This window comes from Rhinatrema bivittatum, chromosome 2 (genome assembly GCF_901001135.1).
Source record: "Rhinatrema bivittatum chromosome 2, aRhiBiv1.1, whole genome shotgun sequence".
NCBI classification, from domain to species: domain Eukaryota; kingdom Metazoa; phylum Chordata; class Amphibia; order Gymnophiona; family Rhinatrematidae; genus Rhinatrema; species Rhinatrema bivittatum.
Window position 1 is genome coordinate 357,936,979 of NC_042616.1, and position 27,893 is coordinate 357,964,871.

Sequence of the window (27,893 nt, forward strand, 5' to 3'; positions counted from 1 at the left end):
GTTTGATAAGACAATAGTGGGGCTTGTGATGGAAACATAAAATAGAGTGACCAGGTAGACATGTTCCTTTTGGGTGTTTAGGGGAATTTACCCCTGGCTCCTCCTGTCTGGCACACAGGTGGTCTAGGCATTCCTCCTTGCGGCGCAGCTCCCAGGCCACCTTCTTGAGATCCTCAATCTATATAAAGAGCTTATAGTTCAATGTTGTAGGTGCTATGTCCTCCTCAATAGTGTGATTCCATAGTTTAAATAAATCCTTGAGCCTATGTTTCATTCGCTCTTCACTATCCCTTCATGCATAATATATGCTGTCCAGCCTTTGCTCACACCCATCCAGTCCTCCCCATAAATCTTTCCCGAATCTCCACCCCTTCACTTCACCTCTTTGCTTCCCCACTCTAATTAATCCTTTCCAACCCCCACCCACCTTCCTATTTCCCACAATGTACTTACCCTGTGGAAGCAGGAGGCTGCATGACTCTACACACCCCATCTCTAAAGGCAGCACATTCTACTCACACCAGAGAGAGAGCCTTTTCCGTCGCTGGCCCCAACCTCTGGAACTCCCTCCCCACCCTCCTACGCCAAGAGACATCCCTGCAAATTTTCAAGAAAGGAGTCAAAACATGGCTATTTCGACAGGCCTATCCTGACACAAACCAAATTTAATCTCTCCCAGCCCCCTCTGCTCGAACTTTCTCCACCCCTCCCTATGCTTTCCCCGCTTCCCCTCACACCACCCATGGATACCCTAGAAGAAACAACATCCCCCTCTACTGCTTAATTTATCCTTTTGATCACGATCGCGTTAAGTGTCCTTTTCGTAAGAAATAGTATTTTGTTCTAAGGTTATATTGTTATGTTTTTGTTACTTTATTTTATTCTTTGTACATTGTTTTATTGTATCGCCCACCTGAGTTCTTTGTAAACCGGCATGATGTGCTGCACGAATGTCGGTAAATAAAAGTTAATAAATAAATAAATAAATAAATGACTGAATTCCTGCTGCAGGCCACATCAGGCCCTGTGCAACACTGCTCATTACGCCTGACCCACCTGCATAGAGAAGAGCACGTGCTCATTTGTTACCACCAGGGACTCTAGTCTGGTGGAAAAGTTTGTCTTTCTTGCTGGGGGGGGGCGCGCTACCTTGGAATGAGCCTTTCCTGGAATACCCGGAAGCTTGTGCATGATGAAAACGTAAATGCGTGTAAAAGTTCTCCAGTATGCTCAATCTGTGTAAGGACAGAAGTGCACGCTTACTTTGAGGGTGTAGATAGGTGTAGTTTAGAAGCTGTGCAAATTCATCTATGAAGATTCTAAAATACTATAAGAGTATATGGGGCTGCATGGAGTTGTTTGAAAGTTATCCTCCTTATATTTATTATATTTGATTCTGTCTTGAGTCATACATATTTAGGATGTATGTGATTATAGATTTATTATATATTTGATGCAATATGTATTTATAATGCATCTGTCATAGTTTCGCCTAATCACTCTCCATGCCATGATATTGCCTGATCTGCAGCCTCCCCTCCACCAGGATTCCTCAGCGAGCCCCACTCACAGCTGCATTAGTCACTACTTCACTGATTACTTGATGCCTCAGCCCCAGGCCTACTTAAACCAGTCTATCCAGTTCCTCGGGGCCTCTTCATTGAGTCACCACAGCTCCTTGACCTGGCCATCTCCTTCTCACTATTCTACCTTGCCTTGTAGACTATCTAGGCCTCCTCTTTTGCCTTGTGGTCTATCCGGGTCTCTTGTCTTACCCTTGTGGCCTCTCTTGGCCTCTTATCTTGCTCTGTGGCCTATATTAAGTCCTTGCTATACTTTCTAGCCTTCCAGGCTTCCTTGCCTTGCTCTGTGACATCCTGGGCCTCTCTGCCCTGATTTGTGACCTCTGGGACTACTAAAGTTAGCCTGACCAGTCTCATGCCCTGTAGGGCTTCCTTGTTTCCTGTTGCCTGTCCAGTCCTATCCTTGTCTAGTCCAGTCCCTTGTATGTATTCCCAGACCTTGCCCTTGCCTCTAGTTCTGGCCTTGCCCTCAACTCCAGCCTGGTCTCCAGCCCAGTCTGTACTTGGACCCAGCTCCCAGCCAATGCAAGGACCCAACTCCCAGCTTGTACTGGTTACAACTCTCAGCCTGTGCTTGACTCTAGCTATGATGTTCAGCAGGAGACAAGTCCTACCGACCCCCAGAACCCAAGGACCCAACGTTCAGGGGAGGGGTAGGTAGGCAGAAGTCCTGCTCCAGTCCTGTCCTGCGGTCCTGTACCACTTTTGTGGGGTACTCCCCAACTCCAGCCAACCAGACCATGACAGTATCATATAAATGATTATGTGATTATTCTTTTTGTGGTCCTTTGATGAACCAGAAATGTGGTATATAAACTCTAGATTACATTAGAAGCTGGATAAGAGTGAAGCAAAGAAAACAAATAAAACAGAGCAATGAGAAAAACAGTAGGGAGACGTGGCATGATGTGGTATGCAGTAGTGCATAATAGCACTTGCACCTCAAGTTAGTAGAGCCAGATCTATGCTGGCAGGTTTTTGTTGAAATTCTTGAGTGTTAGTTATTAAAAAAAAGGCATAGCTTTTATTGCCAAAAACATGAAAATATGAGAAATTAAAGCCCAGAAATCCCTTATAGATTTAGAATTGAGCCCAAAACAGCATGATTAAAGATTACATCTTACTATCTTCATCAGCTGGCTATTCATTGCCTTCAAATTTTATTTTCCAGTAAGTGAAATTAAGCATTAACTCAACACCAGTAAATGTTTACAAACCTTATTCAGATATGAAGTCCTAATAGCTACTAATAGCAAGAGGAATTCAAAGTTTAATCAGTACAAAGACCACAGGACAAAGTCCTGAGATTTTGCCTTAGAAAGACAATTAAGAAATTCGAGGTTAAAAAAAAAAAAAGGTGTGATAAGAACATAAGAAATTGCCATGCTGAGTCAGACCAAGGGCCCATCAAGCCCAGAATCTTGTTTCCAACAGAGGCCAAACCAGGCCACAGGAACCTGGCAAGTACCCAAACATCAAGAAGATCCCATGCTACTGATGCAATTAACAGCAGGGGCTAATCCCTAAGTAAACTTGATTAATAGCAGTTAATGGACTTCTATTCCAAGAACTTATCCAAACCTTTTTTGAGCCCAGCTACACTAACTGCACTAACCACGTCCTCTGGCAACAAATTCCAGAGCTTAATTGTGTGCTGGGTGAAAAAGAATTTTCTCCGATTAGTCTTAAATGTGCTACTTGCTAACTTCATGGAATGCCCCCTAGTCCTTCTATCATCCGAAAATGTAAATAACTGATTCATATCTACTCGTTCAAGACCTCTCATGATCTTAACGACCTCTATTTAATTCCCCCTCAGCTGTCTCTTCTCCAAGCTGAATAGCCCTAACCTCTTCAGCCCTTCCTCATAGGGGAGTTGTTCCATCCCTTATCATTTTGGATGCCCTTCTCTGTACCTTCTCCATCACAACTATCTTTTTTGAGATGCGGCAACCAGAACTGTACACCGTATTAAATGTGCGGTCTCACCATGGAGCGATACAGAGGCATGATGACATTTTACGTTTTGTTAACCAAGCAAGAACAGGTTAATAAATATTGTAAAGGTTCATTTCAACGCAGCCAAGGTTTTATTCTAGATTCCTTACAGATGTTGACCCATAAAGCTGGTCACACCTTGGATCTTATCTTCATCAACTCCACTGTCAATATAATCAATTCCCCATCATGTCTGACAGTTCCATGGTCTGATCACTCCATTATCCAAACCACTCTGGCACTACCGCAATCATCCCCTACCCTTCCATCACAACCTCTTTCCTTTAAATACCGCAAAACCTGCACCTTGGAACCCTCACACAAGCATGCTCTGACATAGCTAACCAACTTGACCTCTCATCACCAGACAATGCCTTTTCCTCCTGGGTCGACCTCACCCGCAACATTGCCAACAAGCTCTGCCCCGTAACAACTAAAACTATCAATCCGACCCGTCTAAATAGAAAACCCTGGTTCACACCTGATCTCAGAATTCTCAAAACACATCTTAGAGCTGCAGAAAGGTACTGGCGCAAGCACCCCTCCCCTGCAACCAAAACGACCTATTATCAACGCATGCACGAATACAGAAACACTATGCTAGAAAGATACATGGTCTACAATACAATCCCAAGGCCCTTTTTTCTATGATTGCTGACCTTACCAGCTCCTCCCCTACACAACCTCTAACAACTACCTCCAAGAATCGCTGTAATGAATTAGCACACTTCTTTAAAGATAAAGTTTCTTCCCTCACTGCACAATTCTCTCATAACACCAATAAAGTGATTCTTCCTATCCTCAACTTCTCAGCTACCCTATCCACGTTTGATTCATCTTCCTCGTTGGAAATAGAGAACATCCTAAGAAAGATGAGACCATCCTCACATCCCTCTGAAACCATCCCCTCTAAACTTCTCCTATCCATTCCCAAAGAAATTGCCAAACCCCTGTGTAACATCTGCAACTGCTCCTTGGAGCAAGGCACAATCCCCAATTTTCTCAAACAAGCAGTGGTTAAACCCATCCTCAAAAAACCTAATCTTGATCCCTCCACTCTTTCCAATTTCAGACCTGTTTCCAACCTACCCCTCCTAGCTAAAATCCTTGAAAAACTAGTCAACTTTCGCCTTTCTCTCTACCTTGAACAACACAACATTCTTCCCTCAACACAATATGGTTTCAGGAAGCATCTTAGTACTGAAACCTTACTACTCTCGCATACTGACACCTTAATCAAAGGAATCGATTCGAGTTCCTCTTATCTGATTGCCATGTTGGACATCTCTGCTGCGTTTGACACTGTCAATCACTCTATCCTCATCAACATCCTCAGAAGTATTGGGATTTCTGGAACTGCACTCTCCTGGATACAATTCTATCTTCAAAATCGCTATTTCACTGTCGTAACTAATAACACTGAATCTGAACCTATCAGTCTTCATCAGGGCGTCCCCCAGGGCTCCTCTCTCTCCTCTACCCTCTTTAACATTTACATGCTTCCCCTTACCACTCTTCTCACCAATCTTGGTACCAAACACTTCATCTACGCAGATGATGTGCAAATTCTCTTCCCCTTTTCTGACTCCCTCCAAACCGCCCTCCAAAACTGGGAATCCTGCCTTTCATCCATCAACCAACTCCTCACAGACATGCACTTTGCCCTCAACCCCCAAAAAACTGAACTCCTCATCATTTCCAACAAACATCCTTCTCCCCCTATCCCCCTCTCTCACTCCTCTACTTCCTTCCCATCACACACTCGCAACCTGGGTGCTCTCATTGACAACAAACTCACTTTTAAACCCTTTATTAACTATCATAAGAGACTGCTATTTCAAGCTACAAACGATTAAAAAACTCAGACCTTTACTACACTTCTCTGATTTTCGCACAGTTCTTCAGTCTATTATTTTTTCTAATATAGACTACTGTAACGCTCTCCTCCTTGGCCTCCCTTCAACGTATACTAAACCGTTACAACTCTTACAAAACGCCGTGGCACGTACTCTTTCAAGCTCCAAAAAAGAGACCACATCACATCAACACTTATCGAACTTCACTGGCTTCCAATACAATCACGAATACTTTACAAAGCACTTTCCCTCATCCATAAAAGCCTTACAAATGAAAACCTCCACTGGATCAACCCTCCGCTCCTTCCTCGCACAACCACAAAACCTACTCACCCTACCCTCCAAGGAACTCTCCGCACACCCTCAATCAAATCCATCAAACTTACCTCTACTATGAACAGAGCCTTTTCCCTTGCTGGCCCTACCCTATGGAATTCCCTGCCTCCTGATTTACGCACAGAGACCTCCACTCCTAAATTTAAAAAAAAATTTAAAAAACATGGTTGCTCCTTCAGGCCTACCCCTCACTCTCTTCCCTCGCCACGAAGAATACCTAACAGCTGGCAATCATTTATATGAATGCTTGCAACTGATTCTCTCCCCCACCACTGACCTCTGTTCTTCCCCTAAATACTTCTTACCGTATTCAACACTTTGCCGCTTCTTCCCACTACTTTCTACCCTCCTTCCCCCTAGGAACCCTTATGCTCGCGTAGCGTTCTCACTCTATCGTGTTTGCTATTATCCCCATTGTGTTCTCCTGGATCCTCTCATCAATCTTTTATGTAACCAGCATGTCAACTCAGACTTTTTTCTATTATCTCTTTGCAATTCACCACCCATGAACTGTACGTAACCAGAATGTCAGCTCAGACTTCCTCTTTTATCTCATTGCAACTGACCGCTAGCGCTGCTTTGGAATAACCATGACTCTCTGTACCTTGTATTATAGTCTCTTGTATATTGTAATCCAGTATTTTAGCATGATACCCCATACTATATAATTCATCGTATTAACATATAGTTATTTTACTTGTATCTGCCTAAGATGCCCAGTTTTATATAGTCCCTCGTTTTCAACATTTTTGATATTTTTACTGTTTCATTTTTCTCATGCAATTACATAGAAACATAGAAATGACGGCAGAAGAAGACCAAATGCCCATCCAGTCTGCCCAGCAAGCTACGCACTTTATCCATTTTTTCCCCTTTTTTTCTCTCCCACCTGTTACTATTGGCTTCCAGTACCCTCCAGCCCTAATTCCCCTCCACCCCACCACCAATTAGAGAGCAGCGCCGTATCTGCATCCAAGTGAATGTCCAGCTCAATTAGGGGTAGCAACCGCTGTAACAAGCAGGCCACATCCTTACACCATACTCTTACCCACCCCTGTTTTTATTTTTTTGTTTGTTTGGTTTTTTTTTTTTGAGATAGCAGTCCTCCATCCTTCCGCTCCGTGAAGGTGGAACACCAACTACTGGCCACTGGCATCCCGCTCTGTGAATGCCTCTGTGGCTTCTGCCGCTCCGTGCAGTGTTTGAATGCCTCTGTGGCTACTGCCGCTCCGTGCAGTGTTTGAATGCCTCCTCTTTATTCACGCCCTCTAGACTTGATGGATCCACAGTGTTTATCCCATGCCCTTTTGACGTCGTTCACAGTTTTAGACTTCACCACTTCCTCCGGAAGGGCATTCCAGGCATCCACCACCCTTTCCGTGAAGAAATACTTCCTGACATTGGTTCTTAGTCTTCCTCCCTGGAGCCTCAGCTCGTGACCTCTGGTTCTGCTGATTTTTTTCTGACGGAAAAGGTTTGTCGTTGTCTTTGGATCGTTAAAGTTTTTCAAGTATCTGAAAGTCTGAATCATATCACCCCTGCTCCTCCTTTCCTCCAGGGAGTACATATTTAGATTGTTCAATCTCTCCTCGTATGTCATCCGATGAAGACCCTCCACCTTCCTGGTCGCCCTTCTCTGTACCGCTTCCATCTTGTCCTTGTCTCTTTGTAGATACGGTCTCCAGAACTGAACACAGTACTCCAGGTGAGGCCTCACCAAGGACCTGTACAAGGGGATAATCACTTCCCTTTTCTTACTCGATATTCCTCTCTCTATGCAGCCCAGCATTCTTCTGGCTTTTGCTATCGCCTTGTCGCATTGTTTCGCAGACTTCATATCGTTAGACACTATCACCCCAAGGTCTCTCTCCTGCTCCGTGCACATCAGCCCTTCTCCCCCCATCGAATACAGTTCATTTGGATTTCCACTCCCCATATGCATGACTCTGCACTTCTTGGCATTGAATCTCAGCTGCCATATCTTCGACCACTCTTCCAGCTTCCTTAAATCCCGTCTCATTCTCTCCACTCCTTCCGGCGTGTTCACTCTGTTGCAGATCTTAGTGTCATCCGCAAAAAGACAAACCTTACCTTCTATCCCGTCCGCAATGTCGCTCACAAATATATTGAACAGGACCGGTCCCAACACCGATCCTTGTGGTACACCACTTAAAACCTCCCTCTCTTCAGAGAGAGCTCCATTTACCATCACACATTGTCTTCTGTCCGTCAACCAGTTTGCATTCCAGGTCACCACCTCGGCACTCACTCCTAAGCTTCTCATTTTATTCACCAGTCTCCTGTGCGGGACCGTATCAAAAGCTTTGCTGAAATACAAGTAGATGACATCGAGTGCTCTTCCTTGATCCAATTCCTTGGTTACCCAGTCAAAAAAGTCAATCAGATTTGTCTGACAGGATCTTCCCCTGGTGAATCCATGCTGCCTCTGGTCCAGCAATTCTCCCGACTGTAGATAGTTCACTATTCTCTCTTTCAACAGTGACTCCATTACTTTTCCCACAACTGAAGTGAGGCTAACCGGTCTGTAGTTACCAGCCTCCTCTCTGTTCCCACTCTTGTGAAGCGGAACCACCACAGCTCTTCTCCAATCACTCGGCACCACTCCCGTTTCTAGGGATCTATTGAACAGGTCACACAGCGGACCCGCCAGCACATCTCTGAGCTCCCTCAGTATCCTGGGATGAACCTCATCAGGTCCCATGGCTTTGTCTACTTTCAGTTTCCCCAGCTCTTCCCATACATTTTCTACTGTAAATGAAGTTACATCTACTCCACTCCTCTCCAGTTTCTTGTTAACTAGGGATGGTCCTTCTCCAGGGTCCTCCTTAGTGAACACAGAACAGAAGTATTCGTTTAATATTTCTGCCATTTCTTCGTCTCTTTCCACACATTGATCCTTTCTATCTTTCAATTTCACTATACTACTGATGTATCTGAAAAATGTTTTGTCACCTCTCTTTACTTCCTTGGCAATCCTCTCTTCTGCTTGACTTTTTGCTCTCTTGATTAATTTCTTCGTCTCCCTCAGTTCTACCAGATATTCTTCTTTGTGCTCCTCTCTTTGGGATCTTTTGTATTTCTTGAACGCTGTTCTTTTAGCCTTTATTTTGTCAGCCACCTCCTTTGAGAACCAGATAGGTTTCATTTTTCTTTTGCTTTTCTTTACTTTTCTAACATATAGATTAGTTGACTTGGCAATTGCTCCTTTTAGATTGGTCCACTGTTGATCCACATCTCTCACATTCTCCCAGCCTTTTAGTTCTTCCTCCAGGTACGTCCCCATTTCATCAAAGTTTGTGTTTTTGAACTGCAGAACTCGGGTTTTTATGCTTCTTTTCCGTATCTTTTTTGTGATATTAAACCATACCGATTGATGATCACTGGTGCTGAGGTGGGCGCCCACCTGGACATCAGAGATATTATCTCCATTAGTGAGCACTAAGTCAAGTATTGCTCCTTCTCTTGTGGGTTCCATAACCATTTGTTTGAACAAAGCTACTTGCAGGGCATCCACTATTTCTCTACTATTATTAGATTCTGCAGATGGGATTCTCCAGTCTACATCTGGCATATTAAAGTCTTCAACGATCACCACCTCTCCCTTCTTTCCTATCCTGTGGATGTCATTAACGAGATCTCTGTCCAGATCATCTTTTTGGTTTGGAGGCCTGTCAACCATCTTTTTTTAGGTTGGCCCATAGTGCTTCTTCATTGCCAAATCTTCCTTGCAGCTCCGATGCTTGGATATTGTTTCTGACATAAAGAGCCACTCCTCCCCCTTTCCTTAACAAGTTATAGCCCGGTATTGCTGTATCCCAGTCATGAGATTCCGTAAACCACGTTTCCGTGACAGCAACAACGTCCAAGTCCGCCTCCACCATTAGGGCTTGCAGCTCTGGGATTTTATTGCCCAAACTACGAGCATTTGTTCTATGTAAGGGCCATGCCCAAAAGTTCTTAGTTGTATGTAAACCGATACGATATGCAAACGGCTATTGGTATAGAAGAAACTCTAAATAAATAAATAAACAAACAAATAAATAAATAAATATATATATATATATAAAAAATGGATCAAATACGTTTCAAGGTTAAAATGAAAAGAACATTTAAACAAGATTCCTTGTAACTCAAGTCAGTGATGTTAAACAGGTTAAATATCATTGGCTGCCCGCCTGGCTTGCATTAAAGATTGGCTGAGCAGGGATTATTCACAATCCTGGCTCTCTAGAGGCCGGGGTCATGGAAGGGGTGGACTTGCCCGCTCTTACCGTTTATGCAACCTGCCTCAGCATAGGCAAGGCTGGCCACCAGATCAAGTCTGATTGTGGCGCATACAATTCAGGTGTGGAGTGGAACGTGCAGGAGCTCAGTGGAAATGGGTGGGTATTCTGACACCGCTGACTGTGTTGAGGGGCAATCCACCTTTCACAATGCCACTGCACACTGGTGGAGGGCCAGCTTACACTTCTTGGGACAGTTGTAGGATGAAGTGGGATGGCTCTCCTTTGAAGAGCTGCAGGAGTCATCCAGGGAAACATATGAAAACATTAAAGGGTACATTTGCAGGACTGAGGGGGTTTTCCTGGGACAGGGAACCGGGAGGAAGGTGATCTCCTTGATTTACAAAGTTTCTATCTCAATGTTGGAGAAGTTGGACCCAATGGGTAGGCTGAGCGTCAGCTGCAACAGGGATTTGGGAACACGGTTGGGATATAAAGACTGGAGCATAATATGGAAAAGGCACATAAGATATCCATATGTAGCCACAAGTCAGAACTTATGTATAAGATGCTTAGGAGAACTCCTAGGTACCCCCTATTCTTTGCAAGGGTTTCTCCATTTTCCTCCCCATTGTGTTTGACAGTGCGGAGAGGAGGGCTCCTACCTATGTTTGGGGGTGATGCCCTCAAGTGAGGACTTTCTGGGGGAGGGTGGGGTGGAGGATCACGGACATTCTGGGATGCCAGATAAATCTCAAGCCTACCATTTGCCTTCTTGGGCTCTGGTCTGACATGACGCTAGCAGGAGCACAGCATAGCTGTGTAACCATCTGAATCATGCAGCCAGGTTCAGCATAGCCACACACTGGAAATCGGAGCCATTTATGTCACATTGGCACAAACAGGTGCACAATGTAGCAGTGGTGGAAAAGCTGACTGTCTCCCTTCGAAAGAAGGCATACTTGTATGATAGAATGGGGAGCCATACACCAAGTATGTCAGCTCAAGGAATGCAGGTTCCTAGGTTTCTGGGGCCATCAGGTGTTATAGCAAAATGTCTTTTCTTGATACAAGTGCTGTATATCTAAAATTGTTGTAAAACATTGGTCTGAATCATAATAGTCATGATTTATGTTAATGTCCTTCCTATGCATAAAATAAAAAGTAAAAAAAAAAAATCACTGTTAGAACAAACTTACCTGTAAGCCTGCAACAAAAATATTTTATAGATGTTTGTATAAACCGTTTGAAGTCTATTTACCTGTAAAAGCAATAGAAAAATCAATTAGAACAGGGGGCTTTTTCCATTAAAAACAATATAGTATTGCATGAATGGAAATACTAATTTAAAAAATCAGATCTCCAAAAACCACTTGAGATCCAGTTCATGTTGTTCTGTATGTACCAGAGATAATCAGTGCTGTATTTAATAAATGACAAATATGAAGCCATTAATTAAAAATACACTCCTTCAGTGTCTAGGGCTTTGCAGTCTTCATGAACAAAGTCATTTTGTGGTTTTTAAAATGAATTTTTCAACCACAGTAATTCTTTTATTTATGTGTGCCTAGGAAAATCATGTATCATTTTCTTTTCAGCACCACAAATGCTTTCTATTGCTGTAAAATTCACGCTATTTAGCCATATCTACCTAAAATCCTTCTTACTACTGCAGTGTTTACAAACCCTTTCCAGTACAAGGCACAACTACACTAATCAAAATGCTGTATGGCGCACTTGCCTCTGCAGAGCAGGCCATGCAGACAGAGAAAGGATTTGTATGGTCAAAAGAAGAGCTAGAAGGCACCCAGAGTCCCATTAGTATCTCTTCCAATTTTTAGAACTAAGGGAGAGAGAGGGCTGAGAACTATGAGAACCTGACTGACAAAATGGAATTTTCTAGTGGCTTTTGAAATTAAATGCCATGCCTTTGTCAGGGTAAGAGAGTCCTGCAGCCACCCCCCCCCCCCCGGTTACAAACTTTGAGCAGGTATGGTTTACATATACATTCACTCAACTGGAACTTTATTTTTGGTGGAACAACCTAGAAGAGTGTTCCAACATATCTTTTCAAACCCAAGAGGCAGAGCAGAGCCGGCGATGCAGGCCACCTCTGGTTTTCTGTCACCCCCAACCCCTTCCGTGGAAGCAGAGCAGAAATGGCAACATAGATCAGTTCTGGTCCCTGCCCCTGGAGGAGGCGGAGCAGAGCCCACAACACAGAGCAAAGAATCAGGTAGATGTAGGTTTCAGGCCCCAGAGTAAAGCTAGAAACAAATTCATTCTGTTTCCCCATTCCCTCTCCACTGAGGCAAAGAAGAGTGGGCTGATTCCAGCCATGAAGAGGAGGACCAGTGAGGCTGAGGAATGGGCACTTCAGCAGCCTCTACTGCACTGGCTGTGGTTTACTGCTTAGGGAAATTGAGGAATTGCAGGAGCAGGGTGACGTCTTCCTCTGTAGTGAGGGGGTGGGAGGACTGGAGGAATAGAGGTGAGGGGGGGGGGGGGCTCTAGGACCTCTGACAGTGATGGGTAAGGCTGGAGAGCTCAAAATTAGAGGAATGTTAGTTAGTGAATGACCAGCAACAGGATTAAAATTAGTCAAGCAGGGTTAATTGAACTGTTATTTAAAGAGACTGGATTATTTTGAAGACATTCCTCCCAGTGGGTGTGATAATCTATATATCAAAAAAATGACCCAGGGGTGGGGGGGGGAGGGTATGGAGATTAAACTACTATCTAGATCAGTGGTTCTCAACCAGTATGTCACCAAAAATTTGACATAGCAAGCCTATGCTTTCTACAACAGCCACAGGTGCTTGCTGCTTGAGGAGAGTGCAGAGTAAAGAGCTGGTCCTTAAAATTCCTCATCACCGCTCCCTGTTGCTGCTTTTCCCTCAACGCTGGCAATCACTGCCACCACCAATCCAAGCCAGAAATGATGCAGGCATGCTGGGATCCTGCTGCACCTCCCGCCCCCACTTCTTGGAGTTTCAGTTTTTCTCTGTACGCTTGTTTATAATTTATGGCCTTTTATTCTGTATTAGATAAGAGTCAGTCTGCATGTCTGACAGAGGTGAGGGATTCTGCTAACTAGGATATAGATTCTAGAGCAGTCTGGCTTTCTTTGTTTTTCCAATAGTAAGTGTACTGTGTTCTATATTTGCGGTCTTGCTTTTTCATAGGCAAGGTTGTTGCTGTTCAAGTCCTGGGTGTTAGTACTCTTATGCTATGAATGGTATGCTATATAATTTCTAAATGGTTTTTTTTTAGCAGGTTTTCATGTTATTTCACACAATGGCTGGCAGGAAAGGGATTCTGAAGTACTATTACTAAGAGGATATCAGAATTTTAATATAATTTTTGCATGGTGAGTTGAAAGGGGAAATTTCCTAACTCTGCTCTATATAAAATCCAGAAGAGGTCAGAACTTTCTGAGGTTGACAGTGAAATGCATGAGAGTTTTACAAGATAAAACATACATAATAAAAATTACAGTTGCATTTAGCACAAAATGACCTAACAGGTCTGTATAGAAAAACTGTACTGCATATGCATATCAGTCCCAGATTTCTCACTGATGTAGTAAGCAAAGATTAAATTTTTTATGAAAAAAACATTTAATAATGATATTTTATAATCAGTTATTGAAATTAAAGAATATGTTATCTTTCTCCTGCATCATTTTCAACAATAAAATATCTAGAATTATTTTTTTTTAGTATACCTGTTAAATATAATATGCAATGTGTCACGCATGTGAGTATCATCTGTCAGGTGTGTCATGAAGGAAGAAAGGTTAAAAACCACTGATCTAGATATCTAGGAACCAGTATTTTCACATCTCAGATCAAGTAAGTGACTTTACAAATTCACAGTTCTATCACTGGCAAAAACAAATGCTATCTTTTCCTACCTTAGAGAATCAAAGTCTATTTCCCACCAAGTGACCTCAAGTGAAAATAACACATGTACTTGGTACCCACTGATGTTTGCACTGGCCTTTACTACTACTTTTTGTACAAAAAATAAAATGTAGAATTAAAACTCTTCTCCAAATCAAAACATGCCCACAGGAATGCCTAAGAGTGCTATCTGCAAAGTGTCTGAATAAAACTGTTTTACACTCTCCTCTCAGTGGGAGCACTGAGAGGAGAGGATCACCTTGCTGGTGGCTGAAAGGAATCAGTAAGTTCTGCTTGGGAAATTTTTCAAAAGTATTGGGGAGAAGTTAACTATTAGGGTATATTTAGTGTGTTTCTGTTTTAAATAGTCAGTAAGGCAGCTAATAAATGTTGAGATTACTTACCTGATAATCTCCTTTTCCTTAGTGTATGCAGATGGACTCAGAACAAGTGGGTATAGTGTGCTCGTGCTAGCAGTTGGAGACGGATCTGACGAAAGCACGGGTACATATACCCCCACAGGAAGTGAAGCAACTCAGTAATCTTCCTTGCAAAAGCTGTTGTGGATATATGTGTACTGACCGATCAATTAGTTAATGAAACAGGATTCCCCTGACCGATTGATAGTAGCTGGAGACCGCCAGCGCTCCCAACCGGAAGGCGTCGACACCTGGTAGAGTGGACGCTCTCGCGTAAGAAATGACATGCCTCACCTTGAATTGGTGGAACCCATGTATACTGGCAGCCGGGTGGGATGGTGAGTCCATCTGCATACACTAAGGAAAAGGAGATTATCAGGTAAGTAATCTCAACATTTCCTAGTGTGTAGCAGCTGGACTCAGAACAAGTGGGATGTACAAAAGCTACTCCCTGACTGGGTGGGAGGCTGCCTGAGGACCGCGTAGGACTGCCCTCGCAAATGCTGTGTCCTCCCGGGCCTGGACGTCCAGACGGTAAAATCTGGAGAAGGTATGGATGGAGGACCACGTTGCCGCCTTACATATCTCCGTGGGCGACAGCATCCTAGATTCTGCCCAAGAGGCCGCCTGCGCTCTGGTGGAATGAGCCTTGACTTGTAGAGGCGGAGGCTTCCCGGACTCTACGTAGGCTGCTCTGATAACTTCTTTGATCCAGCGGGCGACGGTGGGCCGTGAGGCCGCTTCTCCTTGTTTCTTCCCGCTGTGAAGGACGAACAAATGGTCCGTCTTTCGTACTGCTTCTGTCATTTCCAGGTATCTGGGCAGCAACCTGCCGATGTCGAGATGGCGTAGCAAACGCCCTTCTTCCGACTTCTTCAAACCTGCCGTGGTTGGCAAGGATATGGTTTGATTGAGGTGAAATTGTGAAACTACTTTAGGCAAGAAGGAGGGAACCGTGTGAAGATGGATAGCCTCTGGAGTGAGCCTGCGAAAGGGATCACGGCAGGACAGCGCTTGTAGCTCTGAGATGCAGCGTGCTGAATACACTGCCAGTAAGAACACCATCTTCAAAGTTAGTGAACGGAGAGACAGGCCCCGGAGGGGTCTGAAGGTGGATCCCGCGAGGAAATCCAAAACTATGTTGAGGTTCCACAGGGGCACTGGCCACTTCAGTGGCGGACGAATGTGCTTGATTCCTTTCAGGAAGCGGGAAACATCTGGGTGCGTGGCAATGGTCTTGCCATCCCACCTGGGACCGTAGCAAGACAGCGCAGCCACCTGAACCTTGATGGAGCTTAGGGAGAGACCCTTCTGAAGCCCATCCTGCAGGAAATCCAGAACAATAGGATTGTGGTCACATGTGGATTGGTGCCATGAGTGTCGCACCAGGCTTCAAATACTCTCCAGATCCTTATGTAGGTGAGGGACGTGGAAAACTTGCGGGCTCGTAGGAGCGTATCTATCACCGGCTCCGAGTAACCTCTTTTCTTCAGTCTAGCCCTCTCAATGACCAGACCGTAAGAGAGAATTGAGCCGGATCCTCGTGGAGGATGGGACCTTGACATAGCAGGTCCCTGAAAGGAGGCAGGGGAAGAGGCTCCCCTGTCAGCAGTCTTCTCATGTCCGCGTACCAGGGTCTTCTTGGCCAGTCTGGTGCCACTAGAAGAACTAGGCCGCCGTGTCTCTGAATCTTGTGAATAAGAGCGCCCAGCAGGGGCCACGGAGGAAAGGCGTATAGCAGTCCCTGGAGGCCATGGCTGAACCAGGGCGTCGATCCCGTGAGAGAATGGATCTCGCTTGCGGCTGAAATATCTGGGTACCTGAGCATTGGACCTGTCTGCTAGTAGGTCCATGTCCGGCATCCCCCACTGATCCACAATCATCTGGAAGGCTATGGGGGACAGCTGCCATTCTCCCGGATTTAGGCATTCCCTGTTGAGGAAGTCTGCTGTGGTGTTGTCCCTTCCGGCAATGTGGATGGCGGAGATGTCCTGGAGATTCGCCTCTGCCCAAGCCATCAGCGGGACTATCTCTATGGACACCTGTTGGCTTCTGGTTCTGCCCTGTCGGTTGATGTATGCCACCGTGGTGGCGTTGTCGGACATCACTCTGACTGCTCTGTTCCTCAGTCTGTGAGCAAATCGCAGGCAGGCTAATCGGACTGCCCGTGCCTCTAGACGGTTGATGTTCCACCCTGACTCTTCTCTGTTCCACCACCCTTGGGCGGTGAGCTCTTCGCAGTGTGCTCCCCATCCGCTCAGGCTGGCATCTGTGGTGAGCAGAGTCCACGTGGGGGAGGACATCTTCGACCCCCTGCTCGTGTGGTTGGGCTGCAACCACCACCGTAGCTGGGTCCGCACTCTGGCGGGTAGAGGTAGATGCACGGTGTAGTTCTGTAAAGGTGGGCTCCACCGAGAGAGGAGGGAGTGTTGTAATGGTCTCATATGGGCCCTTGCCCATGGTACCACTTCCAGAGTGGATGCCATGAGACCGAGAACCTGCAGGTAATCCCAGGCTATGGGCCGGCTGGCTCCCATCAAGGACCGTAGACGGGTCTGGAGCTTTAACCTTCTCTTGGTGGTTAGGTTGACTGTCTGCCTGGGTGTCGAACCAGACTCCCAGGTATTCCAGTGATTGGGAAGGCTGTAGGCAACTCTTGCTTAGGTTGACTACCCATCCCAGGCTCTCCAGAAGGGCGATCACTCTGTTGGTTGCCCGATGGCTCTCCTCTCGCGATTTCGCCCTGATCAGCCAATCGTCTAGGTAGGGATGGACAAGGATTCCTTCCCTTCTGAGCGCCGCTGCTACCACTACGATCACCTTGGTGAAGGTCCGTGGCTAACCCGAAGGACAAAGCCCTGAATTGGAAGTGCCGTCCCAGAACCTTGAAGCGTAGGTAGCGCTGATGATCCCAATGGATCGGGATATGCAGGTAGGCTTCTGACAAGTCTAAGGCCGTGAGGAATTCCCCTGGCTGTACTGCGGTCTTGACTGAGCGCAGAGTTTCCATGCGAAACCTCCGGACCTTTAAGTATCGGTTGACTGACTTGAGGTCCAGGACGGGTCGGAAAGTGCCCTCTTTCTTGGGTACCATGAAATAAATGGAATAGTGCCCAGAATCCATTTCCCATGCAGGTACTGGGATTATGGCTTTCAAGGACAGGAGCCTCGCCAGGGTAGCTTCCAATGCTGCCTTCTTGTGGATTGGACACGGAGATTCCACAAACCTGTCCGGAGGGATGTGATGGAAGTCCAGATAATACCCCTTTCGGATGATAGCGAAGACCCACTGGTCCGACGTAATCTCGACCCATTTGGGGTAGAAGAGGGTTAACCTGCCCCGTATGGCCTCGTCCCCCAGATGGATCGGCGGATTCTCATTGTGAGGTGCGGCCGGGACCTGAACCCGAGCCAGCCCCCCTCTTGTGCTGCTTGGTCCGAAAGGACTGGTTCCTGGCCTGAGGACGAGGTGCCTGGTAGTGACTCCTATAGGGAGTGAAGCGTTGGGAACTTCTACCTCTGGAGGGCCTCGGAAAGGTGCGCTGGTTCCTCTTGAACCTATCTTCCGGCAGTCGAGGTACTGGAGAAGCGCCCCATGTGCTGGCCAGTTTATCTAGGTCACTGCCGAACAGAAGAGAACCCTTGAACGTCATTCTAGTGAGACGTGTCTTAGAAGGAGCATCGGCTGACCAGTTCCGTATCCAGAGCTGCCTCCTGGCTGCTACTGAGGATGATACCCCCTTGGCTGTCGTACGGACTAGGTCGGAGGCGGCATCCGTGAGGAACGAGAGAGCTGACTCCATGTCCGCTGCTGGGGCATTGCTTCTGACCTGTGACAAACAGGAACGCGTCACCACTGTGCAGCAGGTTGCGATCCACAGAGACAGAGCTGCCACCTCAAAGGTTTGTTTCAGGATGGCGTCCAGGCGTCGGTCATGAGCCTCCTTGAGGGCCGCCCCCCCCCCTCCACTGGAATGGTAGTGCGCTTGACCACAGCGCTAACCATGACGTCCACCTTAGGGCACGCCAGCATATCCCTGATTGCCGGGTCCAGGGGGTACATGCCAGACAGGGCCCGACCCCCTTTGAATGAAGCCTCCGGCGCATTCCATTCCAAATCGATCAGCTGTTGTGCCGCTTGCAGGAAGGGAAAATGGCGGGCTGTCGGACGAAGACCCTCCAGCAGGGGGTTCTGCGTAGATGCCTCCCTGGTACTGGGGCCTGGAATAGCCAACTCAGTCAGGCACTGAGAAACCAGGTCGGAGAGATCTTCCTTGGGAAAGAACCTCCTCATAGTTCGATATGGCTCTATCCCCGAGGGAAGTTCCCCCTCCTCGGGGGGTCTGGACTCGTCCTCTGAGACATCAGGATCCGCATGAGCCGGACTGGCCGGAGGCGGGTGCCCGCGGTAAGGGCGAGAGGGTCCAGGGGCAGGGGCAGCAGGGCCTGGACGGGAAGCCGACTGCATCTGTACAAAGGCGTGAATCCCCTTAAATAAGTCCACCCAGGAAATGGAAGCGGTCTCTAGCCGTCGGGGTACCAGGTCCCCCGGAATTCCTGGCTGTTCAGGACGCCCCGCTAAATCCGGGGTGGCCCCTGGGGAACTGTCGGTAAACCTTGGTTGAGACTGGTCCTGGCCCGAGGCTCCCACGGCCTCCTCACATTGGGCAGAAAGGGAGTCTGGCTCCTCGCTCTGCGTGACTCTAAGCTGGCGCACTGAGCACAGGCCAAGAGCTTTCACGCCGGAATCAGGAGGTTGCGATCCGCATGAGCCTCTGGAATCAGGAGGTTGCGATCCGCATGAGCCTCTGGAAACGCCGGGGCGTTCAAGTGTTCCATCGCGTCTTGCGAATGCAGGGCGCTGGCTTATATGATACGCTGCCAATAATATGCGCTCAATAATATACAATATGCGCTGAAATATACAATATGCGCTCAAGAATATGTGTTCAGCACTATGCGCTCAAGAATATACAATATGCGCTCAATAATAGACAATATGCGCTCAGTAACAAACGCTTAGTAATGTATATGCTGCGTTGTGTGCCTATCCACAGGCGCCTATCTGTGGGCGCTCAATACCTGAACAAGGCAGACAAAATGGCAACCTCCACGGCGTGTCACATACCGGCAATGCCGCCGATCCTCGCACCTCGGAGACCAAAAGTAAGAGATGTACGCCTTACCTAATCTTCGGCACTTCCCGGCTGTAACCCGGGCGGTCTCCGGCTGCGGGGGGAGAGGGGAAATACCTTCACCGCCGCGCTCGAGGAAGTGCACCCGCTGCCTCTAAGCCGCCAAACTCATCTCGCTCAGGGCTAAGTCCTCACCGGGACCGAGGCGCCTCTCAGCCGCGCCCGAGCCCTTCTCGCTCGGGGGCTAGATCCCTGCCGCAATTCGGCCACCGGACCGAGGCATAGACCTCCGAGGGATTGCGGAAATCACCTCAGGAAACTCAACTGGGGGAGGGACCCGAGGGTATCACCGCAGGAGTGCGGGGCTCGTCTTCTGGTATCTTCTTAGAAATTTTAGAAAGTCGAAAGTAGAAAGTAGAATTGGAAAACATGCTCAGCGAGCGTGCAGGAGCTCCAAACTGCTTTGGAGATGAAAATTACTGAGTTGCTTCACTTCCTGTGGGGGTATATGTACCCGTGCTGACGTCAGATCCGTCTCCAACTGCTAGCACGAGCACACTATACCCACTTGTTCTGAGTCCATCTGCTACACGCTAGGAAACAGAAATTAGTGTGTTTATATTTGCCAACCCTCCCACCCCTCTCCCACCCACCCCTAGCTCATCTTTTAATTTATAGGCAGGTGCCACTTTCACAATAAAAAAAAAATCAGCCTTTTAACTTCACTTCACAAATTCCCCACACCTTATTGAGAATTTGATCATTCCCTTGTAGGCCACTACCAGATATATAGTGAATACAGTAATACATTTAAAGTTCTCTAATTAGATGCATTCCTACTCCCACAGCAACCTAAAACTTAACTAGGAACTGAACAAATTTGAGATGAAAGCAGCAGTCCAGCAGCAAGACGGGGGCCTCCCAGTCTTTTGCATTGAGTGTCACATATATGATTTTTTACACACCGTGAGACATTGGACGTGTGCATTCGAGGCAAAGAGCTCCTGTCTCTCAGAGAATGAGTCCGATCTCTGGAGGCTAGAGTGGCAGACCTGGAGAAGCTAAGGCAGACAGAGAGGTATATAGATGAGACTTTCAGGGACATAGTAGCCAAGTCCCAACTTCAGACTGGCAACCCTGGTGCTGCCTTGGAGGAAGAAGGTCTCATGATCGGAGAGTATCAACCTGGTGCAGCAGGAAAGGATCCTGTAGCAAGGACCTGCTCTTCAGGTAGTGCACTGTTCTCTCGCACTGAGGATGTGTCTCCCAGGGATACTGACCAGGAGGGAAGGGTTAGGTCGGCCATCATAGATGGTGATTTGAATACTAGGAATGTAGACAGCTGGGTGGCTGGTGGGCGTGAGGATTGCCTGGTAACAAGCCTACCTGTGCGAAGGTGGTGGATCTCACGTCACCTAGATAGGATTTTAGACAGTGCTGGGGAGGAGCCGGCAGTCATGGTACATGTGGGCACCAACAACATAGGACAATTTGGTAAGGGGGTTCTGGAAGCCAAATTTAGGCTCTTATGTAGAAAGCTGAAATCCAGAACCTCCAGGGTAGCATTCTCTGAAATGCTCCCTGTCGCACGTGAAAGTCCCCAGAGGCAGGCAGAGCTGCAGAATCTCAATGCATGGATGAGACGATGGTGCAAGGAAGAGGGGTTCAGTTTTGTAAGGAACTGGGGATCTTTTTGGGGAAGGGGGAGTCTCTTCCGAAGTGATGGGCTCCACCTTAACCAGGGTGGAACCAGGCTGCTGGTGCGAACCTTTAAAAAGGAGATAGAGCAGCTTTTAAACTAGAACAAAGGGGAAAGCGGACAGTCGCTTAGCAGTGCATGGTTCGGAGAGAGGTATCTTCAAAGTGAGGTATCTTCAAAGTGAGGTTCCAATAATAAGAAAAATAGTCCAAGTGCCTGTAATTAAAAACTCACCTGAGCTAAAAGATTCCAATTTAACCCTATCAATTAAAAAGCAGAATGAAAATACAAACAAAAAACACATCTTGAAATGTTAGTATGCTAATGCCAGAAGTCTAAGAAGTAAGATGGGAGAATTAGAATGTATGGCAGTGAATGATGACATTGACTTAATTGGCATCTCAAAGACATGGTGAAAAAAAGATAACCAATGGGACAGTTCTATACTGGGGTACAAATTATATTGCAATGACAGAGGAGCATCTGGGAGGTGGGATGGCGCTTTATGTCCGGCATGGCATAGAGTTTAACAGGAAAAAGATCCTGCATGAGACTAAATGCACAAATGAATCTTTATAGGTAGAAATCCCTTGTGTGTTGGGGAAATGTATAGTGATAGGAGTATACTATCGTCCTCCTGACTAAGATGGTGAGGCGGACAGGGAAATACTAAGAGAAATTAGGGAAGTTAACCAAATTGGTGTGCAATAATAATGGGAGATTCCAAATACCCCAATAGTGACTGGGTAAATGTAACATCGGGACATGCAAGAGAGAGAAAATTCCTGGATGGAATAAATGACAGTTTTAAGAAGCAATTGGTTCTGGAACAAATGAGAGAGGGAGCCATTTTAGATCTAATGCTCAGTGGAGCACAGGATTTGGTAACGGTGGTGGGGCCGCTTCGCAATAGTGATCATAAAATGATCAAATTTGAATTAATGACTGGAAGGGGGAGAAGTAAATCCACGGCTCTAGCGCTAAACTTTCAAAAGGGAAACTGAGAAAATGAGAAAAATAGGTAGAATAAAACTGAAAGGAGCAGCTACAAAGGTAAAAAGTGTGAAAGAGGCATAGACATTGCTAAAAAATACCATTCTAGAAGCACAGTCCAGATGTATTCCACACATTAAGAAAGGTGGAAAGAAGGCAAAACGATTACCGGCATGGTTAAAAGGGGTGGTGAAAGAAGCTATTTTAGCCAAAAGATCTTAATTCAAAAATTGGAAGAAGGATCCAACAAAAGAGAATAGGATAAAGCATAAGCATTGGCAAGTTAAATGTAAGACATTGATAAAAAAGGCTAAGAAAATTTGAAATGAAGTTGGCCGTAGAGGCAAAAACTCATAGCAAAAATGTTTAAATATATCCAAAGCAGAAAGCTTGCAAGGGAGTCAGTTGGACCGTTAGATGATTGAGGGGTTAAAGGGGCACATAGAGAAGATAAGGCCATCACAGAAAGAGTAATTGATTTTTTTGCTTCAGCATTTACTGAAGAGGATGTTAGGGAGATACCTGTTCTGGAGAAGGTTTTCATGGGTAATGATTCAGATGAACTGAACCACATCATGGTAAACCTAGAAGATGTGGTAGGCCTGATTAACAAACTGAAGAGTAGTAAATCACCTGGACTAGATGGTATACACCCCAGGAATATGAAGGAACTCAAAAATGAAATTTCAGATATATTAGTTAAAAAATTTGTAACTTATCATTAAAATCATCCATTGCACCTGAAGACTGGAGGGTGGCTAATGTAACCCCAATATTTAAAAAGGGCTCCAGGGGCGATCCGGGAAACTACAGACCAGTTAGCCTGACTTCAGTGCCAGGAAAAATAGTGGAAAGTGTTTTAAAGATCAGAATCACAGTTTTAATGGAACAAAGTCAGCATGGCTTTACCAAAAGCAAGTCTTGCCTCACAAATCTACTTCAATTTTCATAGGGGTTAATAAACATGTAGATAAAGGTGAACCAGTAGATTTTCAGAAGGCATATGACAAAGTTCCACATGAGGGTCTTCTAAGAAAAGTAAAAGGTCATGGGATAGGTGGCGGTGTCCTTTTGTGGATTACAAACTGGTTAAAAGACAGGAAACAGAGTAGGATTAAATGGACAATTTTCTCAGTGGAAAAGGGTAAACAGTGGAGTGCCTCAAGGATCTGTACTAGGAACAGTGCTTTTCAATATATTTATAAATGATCTGGAAAGGAATACAAGTGAGGAATTCAAATTTGCAGATGATAAATTACTCAGTGTAGTTAAATCACAAGCAGATTGTGAGAAATTGCAGGAGGACCTTGTGAGACTAGACAATTGGGTATCCAAAAGGCAAGTGAAATTTAATGTGGATAAGTGCAAGGTGATGCTTATAAGGAAAAATAGCCCATGCTGTAGGTATGCAATGTTAGGTCCCATATTAGGAGCTATCACCCAGAAAAGAGATCTAGGCGTTACAGTGGATAATACTTTGAAATCGTCGGCTCAGTGTGCTGCATCAGTCAAAAAAGCAAACAATGTTAGGAATTATTAGGAAGGGAATGGTGAATAAAACAGAAAATGTCATAATGCCTCTGTATCTCTCCATGGTAAGACCACACCTTGAATATTGTGTACAATTCTGGTCACCGCATTTCAAAAAAGAAGATATAGTTGCGATGGAGATATTATAGAGAAGGTCTTCCAAAATGATAAAGCTCCCCTATGAGGAAAGACTAAAGCGATTAGGGCTGTTCAGCTTGGAGAAGAGATGGTTGAGGGGGGATATGATAGAGGTCTTTAAAATCACGAGGTAAATCACGGGTAAATGTGAATCGGTTATTTACTCTTTCGCATAATAGAAGAACTAGGGGTACTCCATGAAGGGAGCATGTAGCACATATTTAAAACCATTTGTAGAAAATCCTTTTTCACTCAATGCACAATTGAACTCTGGAATCTGTTGCCAGGGAATGTGGTTAATGCAGTTAAGGTAGCTGGGTTTAAAAAAGGCTTGGATAAGTTCTTGGAGGAGAAATCCATTACCTGCTATTAATCAAGTTGACTTAGAAAATAGCCACTGCTATTACTAGCATCAGTAGCATGGGATCGACTTAGTTTTTGGGTACTTGCCATGTTCTTGTAGCCTGGATTGGCCATTGTTGGAAACAGGATGCTGGGCTTGATGGACCCTTGATCTGCCCCAGTACGGCAATTTCTTACGCTTCTTACACACAGAAATGTAGTTTTTGAAAATTGCCTATACCAGCTGTGTGTAAAAGTGTGCAACAGTCCTAGTAAATGTGTTTTTTCACATGTAGAGTGCAAAGGCATTCCAGCGGGGAGTCTGAGTGGGTTTGGCTTTTATATGCATTTTGTTGTGAAAACTGCCTGCATAAGCAGCAGGTACAGGTCTGTTCTGACTCAATTTTCAAAGGGAAAACGAGCTTGAAAGTTGTCCTCTAAATGCAGATATAAGCATTTGCTTTGTGTTTAGTTTCGTCACAGACCACCTTTTCCAATATAAAATCAAAGGGGCAGATTTTTAATCGTGCGCGCTACCCGGCACGCACAAATGTACACCTGATTTTATAACATGTGCGCCCTGCCGCGCGCAAATTATAAAATCCGGGATCAGCGCACACAAGAGGGTGCACACTTGTGCACCTTGCGCACGCCGAGCCCTATGGGAGCCCCGATGGCTTTCCCCATTCCCTCCGAGGATGCTCCGAGGCAGGCGTAACTTGCGCACGTGGCCAGCTACTGGCGCGAGAACCTCCGGCACAGCCACTGTGCTGGAGGCCTCGGTCCCACCCCCGGACCAGCACCACGCCCACGGATCGGCGCCTTGCCCACGCCCCCTTCCCGCCCCTTTTTCAAAGCCCCAGGACATACGCGCATCCTGGGGCTCACACGCGCCGGGGCAGGTTTTTGGGGTTACGCGGGTAACCCTTTGAAAATCTACCCCAAAGCATTTATAATTCAAATGTAAAATACTGTATTTATCAATAAACAAATATATGAAAATTCAACATAAAACTTCAATATAATAAAAATATAACACCACAAAATCTAGATCAATTTAAAAATGTAATTAAAATACTAAAAATGGTGTAGTACAGTTTAGCCCTCTGCTTGCTACGATATATTCCATAATACCATCTCCCAAATTTCTGGGTTGTTCTGTCAGAAATTAAACCCTGGATATCAAACCAAAAAAGGGGATAAATTAGCACAAGTTTTGAAGCCTGTGAGCTGTAGGGCTTATAATTAAGGCCAGGGTTGAAGCCTTAATGACTGGCAGTACTGTTTGTAAGCTTCAAACTTCTGCTAGTTCAGACTCTTTGTGCCTGTTCTTTGCTCTGCAGTATCTGCTCCAGTATCACCTCATCCACTCCTGTTCCCTGTAGAAGAGGAGGGGAGAGAGAACAAGAGGAAGGAAGAGGCTAGATTAGGGAGCAGAATGGCTGTTCTCTGCTCTTTCTGCTCCAGGTGCATTCTTTCCTCTTATTTTCCTCTGCCTGAAGGGGAGAGGCTGGACCAGAACACCCCTGCTCTGTCTCTTAAAATTGAAAAGTGGCCAAACTCCATTCCAGGCTGTTCCCTACAAATTAGACTCCTAATCATTATCAGTCATTCCATTATACTTTAACATTATGTGCAGTTTCTGCTGCTTCTAGAACAGCAATATAATACTTATTTGGACTATTTATTGTTCTTATATACAAATGAACATCTTAACAGCAATTTAAGAGATTAAGCAGAAAGCTAAATATTTGATTTATTTAAACAATCTACCATCAAATCCAGAAAGATACTGTGACACTTCAGCTTGAGGATGGCAATCAGTTTGTCTCTCATGCTCTTTCCTGCTGTAGCACTATAATTGAAGGTCAGGCTTGACCTAATGGAAGTTCCAGCATAACTGCAAACAAAAAGGCAAAAAAATATTTTTAAATAAGATTCTGCTTTACATGCACCATTTATGTCAAAGCAAAATTTAAATTCCAAGGCAATATCCTTAGTGGTGCATCACAAACTAGTACAGATATACTATAGCTAAAACTGCACCTCAACCAACAGGAACTAAAACCAGCTCTCTAAAGCAGGATTGAGCAAACTGGGGGACCAGCAAACTGGGGGACCAGAACAATCCTGAAGCCCACCTGCTGCTCAATCCAGAAAAAAATGACTATGCTCTCGAGTCTTGGTGTGTTTTATAGTCTGTGTGTATGATATGGTCTGTCTGCTTGTGTCTCTGTGTAAGTGGTGTGTGTATGCCTTTGTTTGTCTGTCTGGATATGTTGCATCTACGTCTCACTATGTTTCTGTCTACAGTGTGTCCATCTTCTGTCTGGCAGTGGTGTGTGTCTGATTTTCTATCTAGCGGGCCGATTCAGTAAAGTCCGTGGGCGAACGCCCGCTCTCCTGGCGCGCGCACAGGCCACTCTCCTGTACGCGCGATTCAGTATGTTAATTAGGCCCGGTGGTAAAACCATGTAAAAGGAGGCGCTAGGGACACTAGCGCGTCCTTAGCGCCTCCTTTTGGATCAGAGCGGCGGCTGTGAGCGGGTTTGACAGCCGACGCTCAATTTCGCCAGCTTCTGTTCTCAAGCCCACTGACAGCCACGAGCTCGGAAACCGGACGCCGGCAAAATTGAGGGTCCGGTTTTCGACCTGACAGCCGCGGGCCGACTTCAATTTTTTTTTTTTTTTTACTTTTGGAAAGTTTCGGGACTTCTGACTTAATATCTCCATGATATTAAGTCGGAGGGTGCACAGAAAAGCAGTTTTTACTGCTTTTCTGTGCACATTCCCGGAGCCCGAAGAAATTAGCGCCTACCTTTGGGTAGGCACTAATTTCTGAAAGCAAAATGTGCGGCTTGGCTGCACATTTTGTTTTCTGAATCGCGCGGGAATACCTAATAGGGCCATCAACATCCATCCATCCAGCAACCGGAAAGTAAGCTTGGAGTCATTTGAACCCATTTCTTCCCTCGAAATTGAATCCATCCTCAACAGCATGCGCACCCATCTGACCCCATCCCCACAAAGCTACTGCTTACAATTCCTAAAACCATCTCCAAACCACTGGCTGAAATTATAAACTGCTCCCTTTCCCAAGGATCAGTTCCTGATAATCTGAAACTTGCTTCACTTAAACCGCTTCTAAAGAAACCAAATTTGGACCCCACCAACCCTGCCAATGTTCGTCCCATCGCCAACCTCCCGTTTATCGCTAAACTCATGGAGAAATTAGTCAACACCCAACTATCAGATTACCTAGATGATCATATGATTCTCTTCCCCACTCAGTTTGGATTCTGTAAAGCACTAAACACTGAATCCCTCCTAATCTCTCTCACGGACAGCATCCTTATGGGATTAGACAAAGGACAACAGTTTCTATTGGCATTGCTTGACATCTCCGCCGTGTTTGATAACGTGAATCACGCAATCCTTATCAACTGCCTCTCTGACATCAGCATTTCAGAACTGCCCTTAGTTGGCTCAAGTCCTTCCTAAGTAACAGAAACTACAAGGTTAGAATATGCAACAAAGAATCTCACTCCATAAGTTCTATGCTTGGAATCCCTCAAGGATCATCCCTCTCCCCTACCCTCTTCAACATTTATCTTCTACCCCTCTGCCAACTTCTCGCTAATTTAAAGTTAACCCATTTCATCTACGCCGATGACGTACAAATTCTCATCCCTATCACAGAAACCATCTCCAAAAC

General features: G+C 45.6%; 1 protein-coding gene across 1 annotated transcript in view; it reads right to left on the reverse strand.

The window, feature by feature from the left end:
- The window catches only part of TERT (telomerase reverse transcriptase), a 273,000-nt gene that overhangs the window by 43,885 nt on the left and 201,222 nt on the right, over positions 1 to 27,893 (reverse strand). The window contains exons 12-13 of the mRNA XM_029589929.1: positions 25,952 to 26,078; positions 11,217 to 11,278 (exon numbers count right to left, since the gene is read on the reverse strand). Of these exons, the coding sequence (XP_029445789.1) occupies positions 11,217 to 11,278; positions 25,952 to 26,078 (189 nt within the window). The remainder of the gene's footprint in view (positions 1 to 11,216; positions 11,279 to 25,951; positions 26,079 to 27,893) is intronic.